General features: G+C 48.0%; 1 protein-coding gene across 1 annotated transcript in view; it reads left to right on the top strand.

Annotated features, from left to right (window-relative positions):
* The first annotated feature begins 9,931 nt into the window (after positions 1 to 9,931).
* STX1B (syntaxin 1B) overlaps positions 9,932 to 22,992 on the top strand; it is a 55,933-nt gene continuing 42,872 nt past the window's right edge. Inside the window, exon 1 of the mRNA XM_048517036.1 lies at positions 9,932 to 10,217. Coding sequence (XP_048372993.1) covers positions 10,188 to 10,217 — 30 coding nt within the window. The 5' untranslated portion in view covers positions 9,932 to 10,187. The remainder of the gene's footprint in view (positions 10,218 to 22,992) is intronic.

Consider the following 22,992-nt stretch of genomic DNA (forward strand, 5'->3'; position numbering starts at 1 on the left):
GCTCCAGAGCGACCGGTGGTGCCAGGAGAGAATGGGAGAGGGCGGAGCCAAGCGACCGTTGTAGGCGTGGCCAGGCGCGCGAGGAGCGGGGTGGGGGGGCGAGGGTCAAGGCGCTCACCTCCCGGAGCTCGAGCGTTCGGTCCCTCATCGCTTAGACACTTTTTTTTTCCCTTCGCACCCCAGGGACGAAGCGACTCGGAGGGGAGGGGGGGAGTATGAAGGGAAAGGCGAAACCGCGCATGCGCGCGCACGGCCCGCGCTCGCTCTTCTCCCCCGCCTCCTCCCTCTTGCCTGAACTCGCCCAGGGGACAACGTCCCCGCCTCCCCGCGCCAAATTCAGCCTGGGCGGTAACAGATAGGCCCCCTCTTCCGTCAGTCAATCAGACTCCGCCTCCCCGCACCTTTTCAGCCAACGGAGAAACCGAGAGAAAGTGGGCGGGGCAGACTGCGACAATTAGTTTCTTTCCGTTAGCCGGAAGGATCGAATTTAGGACCGGGGGTCAAGAAAGATATGGAAAATTTCCCCCCTTCCTAAAATGGAAAAATCTTCAGCGAAGTTTTTTTTTAACCACCGGAAGTGTCCTGTACCTGCCCATGAATGACTTCAATATGGCCGCTGCCGGAAACCACCCTTCTTACCTCGCCCTTCCTTTTGGTTAAGCAGCATCATATGGCCATGTGAGTGGCAAAGGGAGAATTAACCATTGAGTCGTCTTCTTTAAATAATATTGAGATTTCATTGCTACAAAACTGATAATTATTTTTATGCCATGGGACTTTCTTTAGGCCCCTTCTGCACAGGCAGAATAATGCACTTTCAATTCATTTTCACAATTGTTTGCAAGTGGATTTTGCTATTCTGCACAGTAAGATCCAGCTGCAAAATGCATTGAAAGTGCATTATTCTGCATGTGCGGAAGGGGCCTAAGTGTAAGTCCAGGGGGACCAGGGGGCATTCATTGAAAATGCTGGGGGGAAGAATTAGGACTAATAAAAGGAAACACTTCTTCACGCAACGTGTGATTGGTGTTTGGAATATGCTGCCACAGGAGGTGGTGATGGCCACTAACCTGGATAGCTTCAAAAGGGGCTTGGACAGATTTATGGAGGAGAAGTCGATTTATGGCTACCAATCTTGATCCTCTTTGATCTGAGATTGCAAATGCCTTAACAGACCAGGTGATCGGGAGCAACAGCCACAGAAGGCCCTTGCTTTCACCTCCTGCATGTGAGCTCCCAAAGGCACCTGGTGGGCCACTGTGAGTAGCAGAGAGCTGGACTAGATGGACTTTGGTCTGATCCAGCTGGCTTGTTCTTATGTTCTTAAGTCACTGTCAGTTTTTGCAAAAATTTACATGAGTTAGGAGAAGCCAGTAAACAGTAGTTTTTTTCCCTTGCCACCATGAAAGGTGGTAATTATCTTTTCTCTGTGGCTTTTTCAGGCATACGGCAAAGAGATGAAACTTTACAGCATCTGCAGTCTGGGAAAAAGCTTCATTTAAGTTTTTGCTCGTCACAGTTCTCAGAAAGGATCTTCGTAAGAAAAAGAAAGTTTGCAACTCTTCTGCCATCTACAAGCTAAAAGTTGCTGGTGTGTCTTGTACAGTCTTGTCCATGTTCTGAAAATATTTAGTGCAGATATGGAAGGCAGATAAGCCGGTAAAAATAAAACAACTGTGGAATAGTAAATCCTTGTGTCCACCATGGGTTCTGCTGATAGATGCGCTCTTGCTGATCTCTGCTTTGAACTTAATTTCCAGGCTCACGCTGGTCTTGACAAGCCAAAGATACTTCCTAAAGAAGAAAGCCTGTGCCATTTCTGGAGTCAGCTGATCAGCCAGAGCTGCTTTACAAGGGATTCCTTGGGCAGTTAGTTACCATGACAAAGTTCTCACAGTTGTCGCTTTACAGGTAAACATGAAAAGGCTTCTTATTCCAGTGTTGGAATTTCATAGAGCCCCATTTTGACAGAAGGAAACTCGACTTGAAGAACTGGGAGTTGATGTTTACTGTGATAAGAGCACAAAGAAGAAATCTGATTATCAGCCCTATCCAGAGCGGGGTGGGAGACAAAAGGGTTTGAGAGAGTGGTACGGCCTTGTGCAAGGGCATTTGCCCTCCCTGAGTACTTACCCTGGCAGAGGAGGCAGAAATGCTGGAGACTGTGCCACAAAACCGGAAGTTTGGGCTGTGGCGGGGCTGTGCTGGCGTCCCAGTCATTGGGGGCAGGGCAGACTGGGGCGTTCCCAGGGGAACAACTAACGTCAGCTCTCTTCTGAGGTTTTAGGCTGGGCTTTGGATGGGACTGCCCAGTGGTGGGATTCAGCCGGTTCGCACCACTTCGGCAGAACCGGTTGTTAGAATTGTGCTCGTAAACAACCAGTTGTTAAATTATTTGAATCCCACCACCAGAACCAGTTGTTAAATTATTTGAATCCCATCACTAGGACTGCCTATAATTTATGAGATTAAAATGGACTATGTAGGAACAATAAAACCCTGGCAAATAGTCAACGATGAAAGAAAGAATATCCCATGGGTATTATAGCATCAAGTGATATCAAAGCTGAAAGAATAAATAGGCAAAGAAGACAGCCAATTAAGAAGGAAAGATGACTTTTGAACAATTAATCACTGGAGACTTAAAACATTTATTCAGAAACATTTATGAAATGTTATTGTAATATGAAACAAAGCAAGTAAAAGATTGTATGATAAAATGGATGCAAAATTTTCGAGGGAACGTACACGAGTCAAAGGGAAAAATTTTGAGCTAAAGAAATTAACTTTACAGAATGTCAAATATTAAGAAAAAAATTGGCATAAAATGTTCTTCTGATGATATGTCATACCTAAAGATATAGCAAAAGCTAACAAAGGATAATTGGAAGTGTTGGAAATGTCAGAACACAGATGCAATGTGTTTAGCATATGCGCTGGACAGACAAGAAAGCAAGAAAATATTGGATAGCGATACGTAATGAAATGCAAAAGATATTAAAACGTACATTTGGGATGGATCCAATAAATATGCTGCTAAATGCCTTACCAAGTAACATTCCAAAAATATATAGTGAATTATTCAAGTATGCGGTGACGGCAGCAGGAGTAACATATGCAGAGAAGTGGAAGGAAGCCCCAGATTTGAATGAATGGATGAGTAAATTAATATGCGATTATGGCATACTGGTTCAATTTCAGAAATTTCAAGAAAAACGGAATGTCTTTTTTAGTTACATAGTTGGAAACGAAGAATAAAGTTAGATCAAAACGGAAGATTTAGGTAATATATGTCTCGCAATAAATATGCTATTAGATAAAAAGAATATCGAAAAGTACTGCAACTCAAAAAATGTAAACTTAAATGGTAAGCACTAAACAAATTGTATGAATATGAATGTTCACGCTTTGTGATGGATTGTTTTGTGTACTGAAATAAAAAATTTAAAAAACAAACACAGAAGAGGGTGGGAGTTTCCTGTCTGGAAGTATACTCATCTATTGAAATCAGTAGGTTAAATCTTTGCTTAAAAACCGAGGTGTGCACTAGAGCGATACGGGGGTCGGATGGGGGGGAAATTCAGCTCCAGATCAGCCCTAACTCTTTGGCAGTCCGACCCAGCCTTCGCAGAGGCGCTGCCCGCTTTGAGGCTGGCTTGCAATTTATAAATAGATCATTCAAAAGACTCCACCAGTCTGCAGGGCGTGCAACGCATCCCTCCCCATCACCCAGTGCAGAGGCACAGATCTGCAACTCCCTGTCTCGCAGGGGAGTGGACCCAACCATTTGGGGAGGCGGGGGTGGGGGGGACACTTTGATTTTATTTTTTTTTGCTGCTTTGCAGGTGGAAGGGGCTCGGCTTTCTCCCCCCCTGTTGTTGCCAAGAGGCCAGAAGGCGCTTTCTTGGGCAGCTCCAGCCGTGCGTCAAGCCCGGTCCCTTGGCCGCCTCGCCTTGGCGGCGTGCCCGGCCTGTCTGTGTCAATAGCGCAGCCGGTGACTCAGGAGGTTGCAAAGCTCCGTGACGGGAACGGGGATGAATGGAGCCCTGCAGCCGAGGCGGAGTGGGGGGAGGAGGAGGGCGGCTTGTGCAGGCAGGATCTCATCCCGCAGTAGGTGGGGGGGGGGGGGCATCTGCCTGTGATGGAGACCCTGCCGGGCTACGCACCCGCTTAGCCTGGCCGAAGCAGCCTGGTGCATGCATCTCCGCCCGGGGGGGTCCCAAAAACCTTCCTGTGACATGCAACATGCAAAGCGAAACTGTCCCGTCCGGGATGCAAAATGCAAAGCAAAAATCGGTCCGTCCGGGATGCAAAATGCAAAGCAAAAAACCGGCCCGTCCGGGATGCAAAATGCAGAACAAAAAAATCGGCCTGTCCGTGTCTGGGATGCAAAATGCAAAGCCGTTTCTCCCCCGCGCCGTGCAGTTCAGCGGGGAGCTACGGGGGCGAAGCGCCTCCAGCTCGCGCTGTCGCAGTGCCCTGGCTCGTTTTCCGGGGGAGGCCCAGGATTGCGCCCCCTCCCCCCCGGGTTTGGAGAGGCATGATGGCCGCCTTCTCCCGGTGTTCCCACCCCCACCAACGCCTGAGCGGGCCGGTTTTGGCCCCGGGCCTCGCGCGCCGTTTTCATTTTCAGGAAATTATTCCTGGCCGGTTGGGAAGGATGACACATTGCGATGCAGCAGGGAGGCCTTTTCGTGCCAGCTGAGAGGCCGGGATTTTGCTGACTCCTGGCAGACTGGAAGGGGGGGGAAAAACATAAAATAAAAATCACAAGCATCCCCCCCCCCTCTACGAAAACCACCAGCCAAACTACAAAAGCCATTAAATGAAGAAGAGTTTGGATTTATATCCCCCCTTTCTCTCCTGCAGGAGACTCAAAGGGGCTGACAATCTCCTTGCCCTTCCCCCCTCACAACAAACACCCTGTGAGGTAGGTGGGGCTGAGAGAGCTCCGAGAAGCTGTGACTAGCCCAAGGTCACCCAGCTGGCGTGTGTGGGAGTGCCCAGGCTAATCTGAATTCCCCAGATAAGCCTCCACAGCTCAGGCGGCAGAGCGGGGAATCAAACCCAGTTCCTCCAGATTAGATACATGAGCTCTTAACCTCCTATGCCACTGCTGCTCCTGATATACACTGTAAATGCACTGATATACAACTGTAACACGAAGAGTACAATGTAGGAACCAATAAATCTGTGTTGTGTATCTCCCTGCAGTAGTAACATGTGCACTAAATTCTCAATTGTTATACTTTTTTCTATTTGGTATCCCGGGACCTAAGCACTCATATCTAACAATGTGCAAACAGATAATATAAGTCAGGTTATTATAAACAGGTAAATATGCACTTCCTCTCAGTAGTGTAAACAGAAGCCGGAGAAGTATTCATTTCATACATTCTTCCGAATCGGGGCAACCGCTGTTAACCCGCAAATGTTCATTATTCCGTGTAAACGTAGAAAAACGCCACGTTTCTGAGGGGAGAGAGGCCCTTTGCACTGGATTTAGGGCCTGCCCTCACAATTTCCATTTCACTAAGGCCCCTTCCGCACAGGCAGAATAATGCACTTTCAATCCATTTTCAATGCACTTTGAAGCTGGATTTTACTGTGTGGAATAGCAATATCCACTTTCAAACAATTGGGGAAGTGGATTGAAAGTGCATTATTCTGCATGTGCATTGAAAAAGCTGGCAGAATGTTTTCTCCTCAGGCCCCTTCCGCACACGCAAAATAATGCGTTTTCAAACCACTTTCACAACTGTTTGCAAGTGGATTTTGCTATTCCGCACAGCTTCAAAGAGCACTGAAAGCAGTTTGAAAGTGCATTATTCTGCACGTGCGGAATGAGCCTCTGTGAGCTAGGATCGTTTAAGAAGCACAAGCTTTTAAAAACGGGTTTATTGACTATTCATTATCCTCTCCCCATGGCAAGGCAGTCTCCTCAGGGGAGCTGCTGTATTTTGTCATCACAACAACCCTTTGAGGTTGTCCATGGCTTTCAAGGCCAGAATCAGCTGGCTGTAGTGGTATCTGTCTACCCATTTATTGGATTTGCTAGCCTGCCCCTTTATTTATTTGGGTTTACTATCCTGACCCTTTATTTATTTATTGGATTTGATATCCTGCCCATTTAGTTATTCATTTGAATTTCATATCCTGCCCATTTATTGATTGATTGGATTGGATATCCTGCCCCTCCCTTTTTGGGGGCTCAGGGTGGCGTACAACAGTTTTAAAACAAAACATCAACAAATAAATTGTGTCAAGAGGCGGCTGTGTGGCCTGGTAGTTTTTGCTCCTAAAGTTTCGCCCACATCTGTGGCTGGCATCTTTGGAGGCAGGTTACAGCAAACGGAACTGTTGTTAGTTCCAGGTGGAGAAAGAAAATGCTTGGTGTTGTCTCTTTTTCTCTGCTGGAGCTATAGGGACTGTGTGGGGCAATTGTTATCAGGGGAAAAGCATGGAGGTGAGAGGGGGGAGATCGTGCCCACCCCGCCCCAAATGAAACGGCCTTGCGGCTGTGTTTTAACATTAAAGAAGACATAGGGAGATGCCCTCGACAATATTCTCAGAAGTGGATTTTCTGACATTTAGGTTAGTCTCTAAGAACATAAGAACATAAGAACGCTGGATCAGACCAGAGTCCATCTAGTCCAGCACTCTGCTACTCGCAGTGGCCCACCAGGTGCCTTTGGGAGCTCACATGCAGGAGGTGAAAGCAATGGCCTGCTGCTGCTGCTGCTGCTCCTGAGCACCTGGTCTGCTAAGGCATTTGCAATCTCAGATCAAGGAGGATCAAGACTGGTAGCCATAGATCGACATCTCCTCCATAAATCTATCCAAGCCCTTTTTAAAGCGATCCAGGTGAGTGGCCATCACCACCTCCTGTGGCAGCATATTCCAAACACCAATCACACGTTGCGTGAAGAAGTGTTTCCTTTTATTAGTCCTAATTCTTCCCCAAAGCATTTTCAATGAATGCCCCCTGGTTCTAGTATTGTGAGAAAGAGAGAAAAATTTCTCTGTGTCAACATTTTCTACCCCATGCATAATTTTATAGACTTCAATCATATCCCCGCTCAGACGTCTCCTCTCCAAACTAAAGAGTCCCAAACGCTGCAGCCTCTCCTCACAACTGCTACCCTACGCCCACTCTGATATAAGCTTTAAAAATCACTGCCCTGCTTCCCTGGAGCCTGATCCGAACCTGCGATTTCCCTCGCACCTGCTAAATTTTAAATTTTAAAAGCAAGAACCGAAACGAAACACTTCGATCTAGTTCTCTCGTCCGGTGGTCAGGTTTGCCTTGAAGCCCCATCATCGGTTTGTCAGCACGTTTTCACACATGACCTCTTCCAGCGCTGCGCTCCAAAAGCCATTTGCATGCTCAAGTGTGCACAATTATGCAACCGAGGCCCTTTTCTCGCCCAGCTCAATTTCACCCAGGCAGGGTCCCAGATGCATGGTTTCGTCACTTCTGTTTTTGCTCCTATCCAGCAGGGGGCAGTGCTGCAATTCTCTCATGCAGCAAGGTGGCTTTAAGACGCGAATTCTCAGCCAGAGACTGTGTGCTTGAATGTGCGGAGCAGTGCATACCAGCAAACAGAAGACCCTGTGTGTCAGCATCTCTTGTTGTGGTGGCCCTGAAAGCCCTTCGGCTTATACTGTCCCTCCAATTCCCTGTATATAACCCAATGCTTCTCGGTGGTAAACAGACCAGTGCTTATAATACTAAAAATATATATATTGTCAAAGGCTTTCACGGCCAGAATCGCTAGGGTGTTGTGGGTTTTTCGAGTTGTGTGGCCGTGTTCCAGATGTGGATGGCATCTTCAGAGGATCATCTGAAGATGCCAGCTACATGCTCTGAAGATGCCAGCCATAGATGCAGGCGAAACGTCAGGAGACAATGCTTCTGGAACACGGCCATACAACCCGGAAAACCCACAACACCCTACTAAAAAAAAATAGTTTGGGATTATGCTTCTAGACCCTGACTTGGATAACCCAGGTTATCCTGATCTCATTAGACGGCAGGGCCGAACCTTGCAAGGATTTGGACGGGAGAGCCAGAGGTGGGATCCAGCAGGTTCTCACAGGTTCCCGAGAGTAGGTTACTAATTATTTGTGTGTGCCGAGAGGGGGTGACTAATGGGTGATTTTGCCACGTGATTTTTGTCTTAGTTATGCTCCTCCTCTCAGCAGTAGCGTGCAGAACTTGAAGCAGTCTAGCAGGAGGTGCACCGGTGTGCGTGGCAGCCTGCGCCTGCGTGCATTCGTTTCCCGCCCAAGGACCGGCGCAGTGGCTGCATCCTTGCCATAGCCCCGCCCAGGAATGCCCCACCCCCGGAATGCCCGGCCATGCCCCTATCGTGCCCCACCCAGCCCCATTGGCGCTACGCCACAGTTTGAATCCCACCACCATGGGAACCTGTTTCTAAAATTTTTGGATCCCACCACTGCGGGAGACCTCCAAGGAATACCTCCAAGGAATACCTCCAGGGTCGTGACACAGAGCAGATAATAGCAAACCATATCTTAACATCTCTTGCCATGAAAACCCTACTGGGTTGCCATAAGTCAGCTGTGACTTGACAGCAAAAAGAAATACTTAAACTATTCGTTTTGTATAGTTTTCATTCTGTACTCTATTCTGTTCGTGTTGCTTCTGAGAAGGGACACTTAGCCCTAGCTCAGGAAAAGCTGTCCAGTCGCTTTCCCTCTCATTTCTGAGTTCTCACCAAAAACCCTTTTGTCAAAATGGCCCTCTCACTCCTAAGGATTAAAAACTAAGGATTAAAAAACTAAATGCTAAATTCTGGACCCAGTTGCAAGTTTATGTATTTGTTGTTCTTTTACAAAATGCATGGAGCCTCTAATTGCAACTGTGGTTAATAACTATTATGTGCTTGGCCAGGTAGGCAAGACTCACAAGGATTAGCTTCTCAGCCAGCCAGCCATTGTAATTTCTTACCTGTAGCATTTCCATAGCAGCACGTACTCCCTCTTGCTATGCCCTGGCCTGTATCTGAGTAGCAGAAATGCACTCAGAAACACATCCCTTTCTACAAGCTGCTATAGCAAATCTAAGGCCTGTCTTAAACACCCACCTAGAATAACCCAGTGGAAGGGCTCGCTGTCACTAGACATAGGATTGGCCTGTAAAATGCTGCGAGCGATGCTTGTCACTGTGCCACCTCTCCACCTGAGTGGCAGAGGCTTATCTGGGGAACCAGATGTGTTCCCACACTCCTACATTCCTGCTGGGTGACTTTAGGCTAGTCACAGTTCTCTCTGAACTCTCTCAGCCCCACCTGCCTCACAAGGTGTCTGTTGTGAGGAGAGGAAGGGAAAAGTTTGTAAGCCACCTTGAGTCTCCTTACAGGAGAGAAAGGGGGGATATAAATCCAACTCTTCTTCTTCTTCTACTTTCCCATGAAGGTCACTGTGCAACCTGGGACCAGAAGTTAATGTTCAGTCTGGCCTACCTCACAGGACTGTTGTGAAGTTAAGAGGGGAGACATACACTCTTGAATTTCTTCCTGGGAAGAAAGGAAAGAAATAATACAAGCAAAGGCCTCGCGTTGTCTTTACAACCTTCAGGACGATTTGTAACCCTGAACGTGAGTTTTATCCGTAGCCTCAGGTGAACTCTCAACCCATCCATTTTTTTAGCACTTTGAAGCCATCCTGGCTGTGAGCACAAGAAAGAGACGTTGTAGGGGAAAGATAGTCCTTGATCAGTCATCTCAAGGAAATAATGCTGATTGTGGATGGTGTGATGTTTAGAAACCAGCCCCCAGGCGTGCTTTCCCCTCTCCCTTTGGCAGACTACAACTCCCATGGTCCCTTGGGTGGGAGGGGGCGCAGTGAGCATGCCCAGCCTGGTTCTGCTCCCCCCCTCCCTCCCTGCCAGCCTCTCTCTCCCTCTTCTGCATCTTCCCACCCTCCTCTGCTGCATCAGCACCAGCCTCTCTCCATCCTTAGAGCATCTTTCTCTCCCCAGCCTGGCTGAGCAACGAGGCTTGGGTTTATCTCCTGCTGCCATTACCTGAGCCCTCCCTCCCTCCCCCAACCTTCTCCTCCATCACCCCACAGAAGAGGGGTTCACGCCAGCCACCGTGTGTGTGTCTGCTGTGCCACAGGGAGGGGGGGGAGACGAAACCGACTGAGGACCGGCAAGCACAATGAAGGATCGTACCCAGGAGTTGAGAACTGTAAGATTCGATTTCCTTTTTTCCTCCCCTTTATTTCCAGTGAATTCCTGTGGCCTTCCAGCCCTGTCCTTTATCCCCCCCCCCCCCCCCCCCCCCCCCCGCCCAGCCATATGTAAAAAGGTTAGCAATCCCCTTTTGGAGATCTCTCTTTTCTCCCCTGCAAAACCTTCAGGGTAATATATCCTCCCACCGGCATGGGATTTGGGTGGCGAGAGGAGAAAAACCACATAGCTAAATGACCACCGTGAAGGATTATTTGGGGGGAAGAGGAATCAGACAGCAGATTAAGAGCTCAAGGATATCTCACATTCCCAATAAGGGGGGGGGGGGACTTGGGTTAATGGAAAGGGGGGGGTGTTCATATTTGGGTAGCAAAAGGAAGGCTGAGGTTTAAGATTCCCAGCCAGGTATAATCTATTATCTGGAGAAGGCGATTTGTGCAACTGAATTGGGGGTGTGTGGAATTTTAATAGGTCTTTTATGTTGCTCCCCTCCTCAAGGATGGAGGATAATAATAACTCTCTGAGCTATTGAGGCAGATTCGTGTTTATTCTTTTAAGGAACAAATTTGGACGAAACCTCAGATTCTGAACCCCCACCCCCCACCCCCCACCCCCCACCCAGTGCATGTCTGTAGAAATGGGAGGGGGGGGCGAAGAGGAGGAGGAAACACAGCTAATTTTTTTATAGGTCAGTCAATCCCTCCCCTCCTCTGAGACGGAGAGGGGGTTGGAAGGAAGAAATAACTCTTCAAGCACTCCAATATTTCAGGAAGTGGGGGTGCAGGGGGAGGAGCCACCTTCGCTCCCCCCCCCCTCCTCAACTTCCTTTGGAACTCGTCAGCTTTCTGGGGGAAAGGCTCAGGTCGAAAATCCCCCCCCCCTCTTTGGGGTGGGTCGAAGTTTGAATCAGAGTGGATTTAGGGGATTTTGATTGGGAGGGATAGGCTTTGGGGAACCAAGGAACTGGGGAAGTTGCATATCCCAGTCTGTGAGTGTCATTTTCTGGTTAGCAGGCTGCTGCGATCGATCCTATGCATGGCTGAGGGGAGGCCTCCTAAAGCAATTTGCAAGGAGCCCCCCCCCGCCCCGTGGGTAAGACAGCATCATCTACACGCACCGCTAGTCTGCTCCTGCCTCCCTTCAACATATCCAGGCCTTTTTTATCCCCCCTGCTCTGCTGAGATTGGGCGCAACTCTGAGATTTCTGCTGAAGCTTGAAGACTCGCAGCAAATCTTTGCCTCTGGGTTCTCTGGTGCTGTCTCCCAGCCTTCCTCCTTGCCTTGCCCCCCCCTCCTCTTCCCCAGGGGATGGAGTCATTCATATAAAACCCAAAACAGACCAGGGAGGGGGGGGGTGGATTTGCTGTGGTCATGGCAGGAGAAGTGGGGTGATGGAATGGGGAGGGATATACTTCCTCTGATCCTCCTGATTGCTTATTGATGCCAAACTAGGATAATTAGTGATCTGGAGGGGGGGGGGGATGAAGTGGTGGTGAGGGGGGGTTGGTTGGTTTGCTTTTTAAGTTCAGTTAATGCCTTTTTATTTCCCACATTTTTTTAAAAAAAGAATCTCGTCCGAGCTGAGACATTTTTGACAGGATCTCCGGTTAAGTCTCTTAGTCAGTTTTCGCCTCGTGCTGTGTCCTTTGGATTAGTTTCAGCGGCTTCTGTGTCACTGGGAGAAATATGTGCTTTTTTGGAGAGTGTGGGTGACAGAGAGAGAGAGAGAGAGTAATCCCTGGGTGTCTGCGTGGTGTGGAAGTCAGGATTTGTCTTGGACCTTAATTTCTGCGTGTGTCTTCAAAAGATGACCCTTTCTCTCGGAAAAACATGAAGAAATTATTGGGGGGGGGGGGGCTCGACCATCTTCCCTGGGTTGGATGAGGCAATAATCTCTCGGTTACTCAATTCCTTTTTCTTTCTTTCTTCTCCCCTTTTGTGTGTGTGTGTTGGTGTGTACTGGCGTGTTCAGAATCTTTTTGCAGAGGGTTTTGTGTCAAACCACTTTCCCAAGATCTAAAAGAGAGGGGGGGGGGAACCCTCAAAGCAATGTAATGCCAACCCTGGCGAAATAATTCCGTGACCTTTCCAAGACTTGGAAGGTTTCCCCCCCCCCTTCCTTCCTTCCCTCCCCCCCCCCACTCCTTTGAGGTATGCTTTTCATCAGAGGGGATGATACAGAGAGAGAGAGGCGCTTAACAATTACCATTCCAAACACTTCCCATCTGCAGAGATAGCAGCATCCAGCAATACTCCCCCTTTTCAAAAAAAAAAATTAGGATTGGGGGGGGGTGTTGATTCAAGGCTAGCAAAAATAGGGATCTTGTTGATTTTTTTAAAAAATCACATCTCTGCACTCTTTCTGATCTGCATGAATAAATACAGAAAAATTGTCAAAGTGTACCCAGACACGGATCCTGGGGATATTCTTTAAGTGGATGTTGATAGGGGAGGTGGTGTGTTGAGCCCTAAGAAAAACACCTCCTTCCTCTCTCTCTCTCTCTCTCTCTCCCCCCCCCCCTCAAAAAAAATCTTCTCTTTGCCAACGGGCAGAGAATGTTCCTGCATTCCTTCTTATCCTTCTGGCCGGGCAAGGGAAAAAATGGCATTGCTTTATCGTTGGCGCATTGTGCGTTGTGGGGGGGAGGGGGGTGGCTATGATGGAGGAGACGGTTTTGCTGCAGGAGCCAAAGGCTCGTGTGTGTCTCTCTCTGTGTGTGTGTGTCTGTGTGTGCCTGTGTGTGTCTCCTCTCTTTCTCCATCCCACCCACCCTCGCCACCTCCGTGTTGATAATATTGACAGCCGAATGCAGTGAGAAGAGAGAAGACACTCACAAACACATGCAGATGTACAGATGCAGAGACCTGGGGGAGGAGGGGGATGGTTATAAAAGCAGGTGTGTTGGCAGGAAAGGAGGGTGCCGATCCCCAGCGTGGTGGCAGCCAATCCTGGGAGGCAGTTGAGGAGTTAGCGGGGAGGAACCCGCAGCCTTCGGGCGAGGTGCGTGAGCTCGGGGTGGTGCAGCTGGTGGGGGACTTTGCTATCCAGATCTGAGACTGGAAACCCACAGAAGTAGGGGGGATGATTGCTTTGCTTTGCAATTACGGTTCACCTGGAGGGATGGGGTGGATGGGTGGGTGGGTGGGAGCACAGCCCTCCTCGCGAGCCTATTTGTTTGTCTCTTCAATACTTCAGCCCACCCAGGAGAGAAGGGGAAATCATGCTACGGATCAGGCACATCAACACCAGAGATGGCACAAAACCTCATTCCGCCAACTGAAATGTGGGAAAAAAAGGAAGGAAAGGAGAAGGAAAGGTTTTGGGGGGAAGCGCTCGGGTTCAGACTTTGGCGGATCCCCGAAGACAGGGAACCCAGTAGGCCTCTTGCGGGTGGACAGAGGCTGGTATGGGTTTGTTGCAGCATCAGAAAATGGCTATGGGAATGGAAGTGTTGCTCAGTCCCGTGGGGTTCTGTCAGCCCAGACTGTGCATGCCCACATCCCGGCTATTTGTTAAGCGTTCACGGTGTTCTGTGGGAGCTCCGCGGAGTGTCCCCAGATGGCTTCCTGGGCGCACAAAACCGTCGGCTGGAGAGGTTTTGGAGGCTGAAATGTGAGGCGTGAAGCTGAGAGGGGAAAGAGTCAGGTGGGGCTGCAGGTAAGGTGAGCTGAAGGAAGGATTTTGTTGAAGGTCTTGAGGAGAGACAAGAACCGGAGGCTTTTTCTGAGTACAGAGTGTGGGAGGAGGAACCAAAACACAGATTCCTCAGCAGGTTGAGATGGAGGGGAATGAAAATTAGGAGGCGGAGGCAGGTGAGGCGGGTGGGGAATTGACCCCCCCCCCCCGTCTTGCAGTTCACCCCCCCAAACATTGAAGGGAAAGAGGGTGTCCATACTAAGTACTGGAAACTTGAAGGGTGCAGAGAGTGAGAACAGGACACAAAAACACACAGTTGCATACCTGAGGAGGGAAAGGAAATGGCAGAACTCCCTGTAAAGGGGTTCATTAGTTTGCTTTATATAATTTATTATTATTTTTTAAAAGAAATGTGAATGGAAGGGGGAGCTACCAGGACAGGCCAATCTTTTGGAGTGGATTCATTCGCTCTCTAGGATTTTAAATGGGGGCTGTACCCCAGTTCAGATTTCAGTTCTGCATTGAATATAATAGGGGGCATTGGGAAACGACTCCCCCCCCCCCAGGGTAATAATAATATTACAGAGTTGTACGAATTGAAGATATATTGTATGTCTGGTGGCTGAGGCACACAGAAGCCCGGCGTAATGCTGTTGTTATCATCGCCATGAACAGTGGTTATTATTCAACGCCACAGAAAACTTTGTAACTAAGTGGGGCTCAGCCCGAGTTAACATGTTGTGTTTATACTGTGCGACACTGGTTGGAAGTCTCAGGCCCAAACGCTTCTAAAAGCCAAATGCAGCGGGGCTGGGAAGGACATTGTTTTGTTCGCTGTAAACTGGAGGTGGCCAAACTATGGTGCTCCAGATGTTCATGGACTACAATTCCCATCAGCCCCTGCCAGCAGGCCATGCAGGGGCTGATGGGAATCGTAGTCCACGAACATCTGGAGCACCATAGGGTGGCCACCCTACAGTGTAAACAATGCTATAAAATAATAGAGTGAGTCTCATCCTCCTTTCTGCACCCCAGCCAAAGCATGCAGGGGGGCACTTTTTTTGGGGGAAACACTTGTATCCTAAGCCCCAAATTCAGCCATTCGACTTGTGCAACTGAATTCAGCAGAATTTTGCCCTCTGCAGTTCCCGAAGGAGGAAAAGAGAGAGTGTTCTCAGTACCCCTTGAAAACCCCCAGTTTTCCGTTGAGAACGGAGCGAAAACTATGGCATTTCAGCTCATTTAAATGCCATTTAAATGTGGCATGTAGATGGTGCCTTAAGAAGAGAAGAAGAAGAAGAGTTTGGATTTATATCCCCCCTTTCTCTCCTGCAGGAGACTCAAAGGGGCTGACAATCTCCTTGCCCTTCCCCCCTCACAACAAACACCCTGTGAGGTAGATGGGGCTGAGAGAGCTCCGAGAAGCTGTGACTAGCCCAAGGTCACCCAGCTGGCGTGTGTGGGAGTGCGCAGGCTAATCTGATTCCCCCAGATAAGCCTCCACAGCTCAGGCGGCAGAGCCGGGAATCAAACCCGGTTCCTCCAGATTAGATACACGAGCTCTTAACCTCCTATGCCACTGCTGCTTAAGAAAAGAAGCGGCCATTTTTCAGACGGGTGGTCAACCTGTGGAACTCACTGCCACAGTGCGGAAGTTACAAACCAGCAGGATGAAAGAACAGTTGCTCTCTGTGGTTTCGTGCCGTGAGGAATTTCTTTGCCAGGGAGAAGAAGGTGGGAAACCGTCTTACGCCAGGAAACAAGCGTTAGGAATTTGAGGAGAGAGAGGTTTTGCAAAGGTTGGTGGAGGTGAATTCTCGAGTGTTCCCCCCGTCTGTTACAAGGCACCCTTCTGTCAAGAGGTGTCAGAAATGGGTTCCTAGGCTGGGTGGTGTCCTATTTTGGGGCTAACGAGCTTAATTACTAAAAAAAAAAGGGCCAATTTTGTTTAGAAACCCCACCGACTCCTCTGTGCGAGTCTTTCTCCGTAAACGCAGATTCGTGTGGGGAGTTAGTCGTGCTTTCGCCTCACAATCTAAGGGGGGGGGGAAAACCCAGTATTACTACCGCCTACTAGCCGTTCTCAAAGCACCTTACAAAATACAAGCCGTTGGTACGAAAATAACCCATCTCACTCACAGATAAGAATAGCAGCTGAACCAGCTGATTGGTTTGCAAAATTAAACAGCCAAAAAAGGTTCCAAGTGTTTTACCAGGCGCCTAAAACGAGTCCAGGTGGGCACCAGAGAGACCCGAAGGGGGAGGAAGTTCCACGTTCGAGGAGCCGCCACCAAGGGGGCTATTCTCCTCTTTATTAACTTGTTGCAGGTCTGACCCAGGACAGATTTTTTGATTAATGGTCTCCATCACAAAACGAATGCCTTCCGGTGTTTGCATACACTGTTTTCATCTGTTTCCCCCATTTTAATTTATCTGTTTGGCCCATTTTTGTTTGTTCCTTTTATGTCACTGATATACGATTTATATACACAGATGGCACAGAAATGACATCCAAAGTTGCATACATGTAATGAGGAAGGAAATCTGCACTGGAAACTAAACCTTGTGCAGAAGTAAGACTCGGTGGTTCAGACCGTGCAAGGAAGAAGCAGAACGGAAACTTTTGAGCAATGGCTGAGAAATATGAAATCTCTGGTCGCTCCCTGTCTTACCACACACATTTGTAGAAGTCATCTGTGGTATCACATTAACCTGAAAGGCTCCTGTTAATCTGCAAGATGACTGACACATACAAAGCCGGGCGGGAACCAAAAGGGGAAAATACCCATAAAGACACACTAACTCAGAATAGAGAACCCCCAAAATAAAATACAGCCCCAGCACAATATGAATCCAGCAGTTCCATTTTCTCTTCCACCAAAAGCAACAGGACACATTTAACAGGGCACCTATAAAAACACAGACAGGATAGACACCTGGTGAATAGATGTACCTTAATAGGGTACACCTGAATGGGAATAGGAGCAGCAGTGGCGGAGTGGTTAAGAGCAGGTGTACTCTAATCTGGAGGAACCAGGTTTGATTCCCCGCCCTGCCACCTGAGCTGTGGAGGCTTATCTAGAGAATTTAGACTAGCGTGTATACTCCAACGCACGTCAGCTGGGTGACCTTGAGCTAGTCACAGTTCTTCGGAGCTCTCTCAGCCCCACCTACCTCACAGGGTGTTTGTTGTGTGCGGGGAAGGGAAAGGAGTTTGTAAGCCCTTTTGAGTCTCCTTACAGGAGAGAAGGGGGAATATAAATCCAACTCTTCTTCTTCTTCTTCTTCTTCTTCTTCTTCTTCTTCTTCTTCTTGTTCTTCTTCTTCTTCTTCTTGTTCTTCTTCTTCTTCTTCTTCTTCTTCTTCTTCTTCTTCTTCTTCTTCTTCTTCTTCTTCTTCTTCTTCTTCTTCTTCTTCTTCTTCTTCTTCTTCTTCTTCACCACCATCATAGCGCCATCACAGAAGAACCCTTGTCTGGTGGCCATCCAGAGAGTTTTGATTATGACCTCAGCAAACGACGTTCATACAAATTAGGTGGTCCTTCAGAAACCTGGGTTCTATCTCTGCATATTAATCTGTTCTCCTACCAGCCCATCTATTACTATTATTTTTTTAACACCAACGATAACGGTAGATGCTTCAGAGCAGAGAATTGTAAAGTTCTTTTATTGGAGAGATGGGGGAGACCCTACAAAGAATGCTTCACGCTCTCCTTCACTTACAAACTGCATAGAAAATATGAAAGTGAAAAGAACCATTGCAGGAGCAGCAGTGGCGTAGGAGGTTAAGAGCTCGTGTATCTAATCTGGAGGAACCGGGTTTGATTCCCAGCTCTGCCGCCTGAGCTGTGGAGGCTTATCTGGGGAATTCAGATTAGCCTGTGCACTCCCACACACGCCAGCTGGGTGACCTTGGGCTAGTCACAGCTTCTCGGAGCTCTCTCAGCCCCACCTACCTCACAGGGTGTTTGTTGTGAAGGGGGAAGGGCAAGGAGATTGTCAGCCCCTTTGAGTCTCCTGCAGGAGAGAAAGGGGGGATATAAATCCAAACTCTTCTTCTTCTTCTCAGTTCATTACAATGGGGAGAAGAGCCATAGACTTTAATAATATGGCACATGCAGAAAATCCTGGGTTCAGTTCCAGGCATCCTCAGTTTCCAAAGATCCTGGGTACCAAATGCTAGACAAGATTCCTGCCTGAGATCTGGAAAACCGCTTCCACATCCAGCTGTGTTAACAATGCTATTAGTTTTACTGATTGCAGGACAAGGCAAATGTATAGATTCAACTTGAAATTACTTTTTTCCAGTGGAAACCTTTTGCCAGGCCTTGATCAGAACTGGAAAGAGGCCAGCATAGAAGAAGAAGAGTTGGATTTAGAGTTGGAGCAGCAGTGGCATAGGAGGTTAAGAGCAGGTGCATTCTAATCTGGAGGAACCGGGTTTGATTCCCCGCTCTGCCGCCTGAGCTGTGGAGGCTTATCTGGGGAATTCAGATTAGCCTGGGCACTCCCACACACACCAGCTGGGTGACCTTGGGCTAGTCACAGCTTCTCGGAGCTCTCTCAGCCCCACCCACCTCACAGGGTGTTTGTTGTGAGGGGGGAAGGGCAAGGAGATTGTCAGCCCCTTTGAGTCTCCTACAGGGGAGAAAGGGGGGATATAAATCCAAAACTCTTCTATATCCCCCCTTCTCTCCTACAGGAGACTCAAAGGGGCTGACAATCTCCTTTCCTTTCCCCTCCCCCCACAACAAACACCCACCAACTAAGAAAGAATAGTGGAGTGGAAGCTAATTTTCTGCACCCAATATTATTCAATGGCCCCATGAGAGGTTCATTTGACCTTATGTCCCCCTGTGTGGTACGCCCCTGCTGCAGGGAAGTTTGTAATGAAATATAGCATTTCTCTGACTACTGAATATTAAAAATGACATGATCATTGGGACCAACTGAAGAATGTGCATTACCTTGAATGAGGAGGGAAGTTCTTTTTGAAGAGGAGGGCTCTCTGTTGATATCTGCACATACTATCTTACATGTCTGATGGTGCCCTCCCTCCCTCCCTTTTGTGCATATATCTGTGCATTTGTGGTTGTAATCGATCCATGTACACAGCTCTTCACAGAAGTAGCAGACTTCTCTCGCAAACCCAGTGGATTCCAACCAGATATTTTTAATTTATTTCTTTATTATTAGATTTTTATAACCACCCACCCCCGGAGGGATATATTACATTCTTCCATGCCCAATGAGTTCAATGAACTCAGAAGGGTGCAGCTCTGCTTAGGATCCCCGTCGCAAGTCGCACGGCCACCTAGAACGGCCCAGAGCTTTGCTTAAACAATGCGAGCCTTTAAAGTGGTCATGTGTTCAGACTGTCTCATTGCCTGTAATTTCTAAGCCTCTAGGGCCTACTTCAGCTGTGTCCGTAAGCATTTCCAGAAGAGGCGGACTTGTAATCAAAGCTCTCGGTTGGTGGCTTCAGACCTTTTCTATAAAGACTGGAAGGAGGATCTGTTTAGTGACACTTGTGCGTAACATTCCCAAAACGTCCCTGTGTGTGGCTTGCAGATTTCCTCACACTATTCAGTGTGCTGCCCGTCATGGAACTCAGTATCCTGAGAATCTTCCTACAAATTAAGTTTCTCGGTCTCGAGGGCATAGAGAATAGCCTTTTTGTTTGCTTGGGGTTATTTATTAACAATGCTGTTCGTTAAGTGCTCGAAGCAGTTCACACAGTTGTTAATGCATAACAATATATGAAACACTAATTTTTTTAAAAAAAAAAGTCTTGGAAGGGACCATCATGTGAAGTCAGTAAAAGTAGTTGTACAAACGATGAACCAGAAAGGAGCAAGCTGTCGTTATAATTTCAGAATCAGTGTGCCAAAGAGAAGAGAGAGAAGCAAGCCTTTATTGCCATAGACAACAGTACAACAGTAATAAAAAACGGATTACAAAGCATATACAATACAGGTCGAAGGAAATCTACTGGTGTTTAGTAATTTCCAGGAGAAAGTCTGCCACTATCATACAGAGAGAAGGATCAGGGTTGTCCAACAAGTAGTGTAATCTAATTAAATCGGGGAGATCTGGTAAATGTAAAGGAGTAAGATTCACATACTTGGATCTGATTTCCTTGAATCTGAGACAGTGAAGTAATTGGTGGGCCAGAGATTCAACTGAGCCATCGTTACATGGGCACAATTTTTTAGCCTTTTTCTTGCTTCAGAAGTAGGAAATCCTGCTTAAAATGGCAAAACAGAGCCGAGAAGGCATAAACAGCTAAAAAACCCTGTACAGGCAATTCTTGGCTCTCCTTTGAACAGGGTTTATTAAGATGGTGTGCCAAAGTGGCCCCATTCAAATTAGGAGAGAAAAATACCTAAAGGAGGCCGTTTTCTTGGCTGCGGTGATTAGGGTAGAGAACTCTCTATCCAATAGTTGACCTTTTAATTTCCTATAAGCTTCTGAATAGGACAAAGGGCAAAGTGAATCCACTGACAGTCCAATAGAGGCCATTTTTTCTTCAATTGTGGAAAACCAGGGGTTGGAATGGGTGTCAGAGAGCAAGTGTGTGCCAAAGAGAGCCAGGTTGGTGTAGTGGGCCTAGAAATCAACCAGTCAAATAAATAAACAGACAGGCAAGTATCAGTCTAGGATCTGGGAAAGCCGGGTTCGAACTCCCCACTCTGCCGTGGCCAATTGCCCAGTCTCAGCCTAACCTACCTCACAGAGTTACCGAAGGCTTTCACGGCCGGAATCATGAGGGTGTTGCCGGTTTTCCAGGCATCTTCAGAGGATCTGACGGTAGTAAAGCAAGTGGAGCGTATATACCTGTTGAATATCCAGGGTGGGAGAAAGAACCATTAGCACTGGCTTTAAGTGTTAACAGTTCAGTTTGCAAGTGTAATGTGCATGTGTTAAAATGGGTGGATTCCCCTCTTAACACATGCAAATTACACTTGCAGATTGCGCCCTTGACACTTTTAACCAACGCGAATGGTTCTTTCTCCCACCCTGAACATTCCACAGGTATCCTCCACTTGCTTTACTGCCATCCGATCCTCTGAAGATGCCAGCCACAGAATGCAGGCGAAACGTCGGGAGAAAACGCTACTGGAACACGGCCATACGACCCGGGAAACCCACGACACCTCTGATGTTACTGGAACAATGCTGGAAGGAGAGGTGTTACAGAAGCTCTCGTGCAAGTAGGGTAACCGTGACAAGGAGTTTTCCAAAGACTGCCTTAAATAAGATTTCGTTAGGAGCGGGGCTTCTCTAGTGCCAAGGAGAAGCAGCATAAATTATGCAACGTGAACCCATTTGCATAATATAAGCAGATCTACTAAATCCAGCTTCTTCTTGGCGAAGAATTTAGCACCAAATGGACCCAGCTGTGCCGATAACCTTGCCCCGCTACTTCTGAGGGGAGGGGGGGGGATCTGCCTTCTGTTTCGCCTCCAACGTAGCCCACTCCATCACCTGTCCAGTTTGATGTAAGCAGTTAAGGTACCATCTGTCCATCCGTTAGCAGAACTCTGAATACTTAACACGTACAAACCGCCGGAAAAGAGACTCTGTTGCTGCACATCTCCCTGTCGCTGTGGATGGGGCTGAATCGGGCAGTGCGAAGCTGGTTCGGATTGCGTTTGTGGTTTTTGTGCCTTCGGGGCACACGCCGCACGCAGCCTTTGCTTGAAAACCTGCAACCTCAGCTGCGGAGAGAGCCGAATGGCGTGTCGTTCCTGCCCATTTCCCACTCTCTCGAAAATAAAATGTGATTGTAAGGGGGGAAAAAAAATCTTTGATTATGTTTCGACAACAATGGAAGCTTAACATAAAACCCAAGACACCAGCCTAAGTTATAAATATCCTGTAATCCTGCTCTTCTTTCACTCCGCAGAGGTCTCTGCCCCTCCCCTTACATTTCTAGCGACACAAACAAACGTCTCCACATGGAGCCCTTAGGAATGCCAACTCCATGGCTGGGGAATTCCTGAAGGTTTGGGGGCGACGTCTGGGGAGGGCAACGTTTGAGCAGTGGAGGACCTCTGCAGGGGTGTGGTGTTATAGAGTCCACGCTCCAAACCGTCCATTTTCCTCAGGGGATGGTGGGTTTAAAGTGCGTCCTGGACGTCAGTTGGAATTGCAGGAGAACTCCAGGCGTCACCTGGAGGTTGGCAAACCTAGGCTTCCATCTCTGTGTATTCATGGTGAAATGTGGGAACAAATGCATAAAATAATGTCTCCTAAAAATTAAAGAATATGGACAGTTCCCAAGGAGGAGAAAAAAGAAGAGTTTGGATTTATATCCCCCCCTTTCCTGTAAGAGACTGCAAAGGGGCTAACAAACTCCTTTTCCTTTCCCCCCCCCCCACAACAAACGCCCTGTGAGGTGGGTGGGGCTGAGAGAACTCCAAAGAACTATAACTAGCCCAAGGTCACCCAGCTGGCATGTGTTGGAGTGCACAAGCTAATCTGGTTCCCCAGATAAGCCTCCATAGCTCAAGTGGCAGAGTGGGGAATCAAACCCGGTTCCTCCAGATTAGAGTGCACCTGCTCTTAACCACTACGCCACGCTGGTGTAGTGGTTAATGTCTTCTAAAAATTAAAGAATATGGACAGTTCCCAAGGAGAAGAAGAAGAAGAGTTTGGATTTATATCCCCCCTTTCTCTCCTGAGCCCCGCGCTACTCTCCTGTAAGGAGACTCAAAGGGGCTGACAATCTCTTTTCCCTTCCCCCACCCCACAACAAACATCCTGTGAGGTGGGTGGGGGTGAGAGAACTCCAAAGAGCTGTGACTAGCCCAAGGTCACCCAGCTGGCATGTGTTGGAGTGCACAAGCTAATCTGGTTCCCCCCCAGATAAGCCTCCATAGCTCAAGGAGGTGGCAGAGTGGGGAATCAAACCCAGTTCACTCCAGATTAGAGTGCATTCTGCTCTTAACCACTACGCCACGCTGGTGTAGTGGTTAATGTCTTCTAAAAATTAAAGAATATGGACAGTTCCCAAGGAGGAGAAAAAAGAAGAGTTTGGATTTATATCCCCCCTTTCTCTCCTGTAAGGAGACTCAAAGGGGCTGACAATCTCCTTTCCCTTCCCCCACCCCACAACAAACATTCTGTGAGGT

This window comes from Sphaerodactylus townsendi, linkage group LG15 (genome assembly GCF_021028975.2).
Source record: "Sphaerodactylus townsendi isolate TG3544 linkage group LG15, MPM_Stown_v2.3, whole genome shotgun sequence".
In the NCBI taxonomy this organism is placed as follows: Eukaryota; Metazoa; Chordata; class Lepidosauria; order Squamata; family Sphaerodactylidae; genus Sphaerodactylus; species Sphaerodactylus townsendi.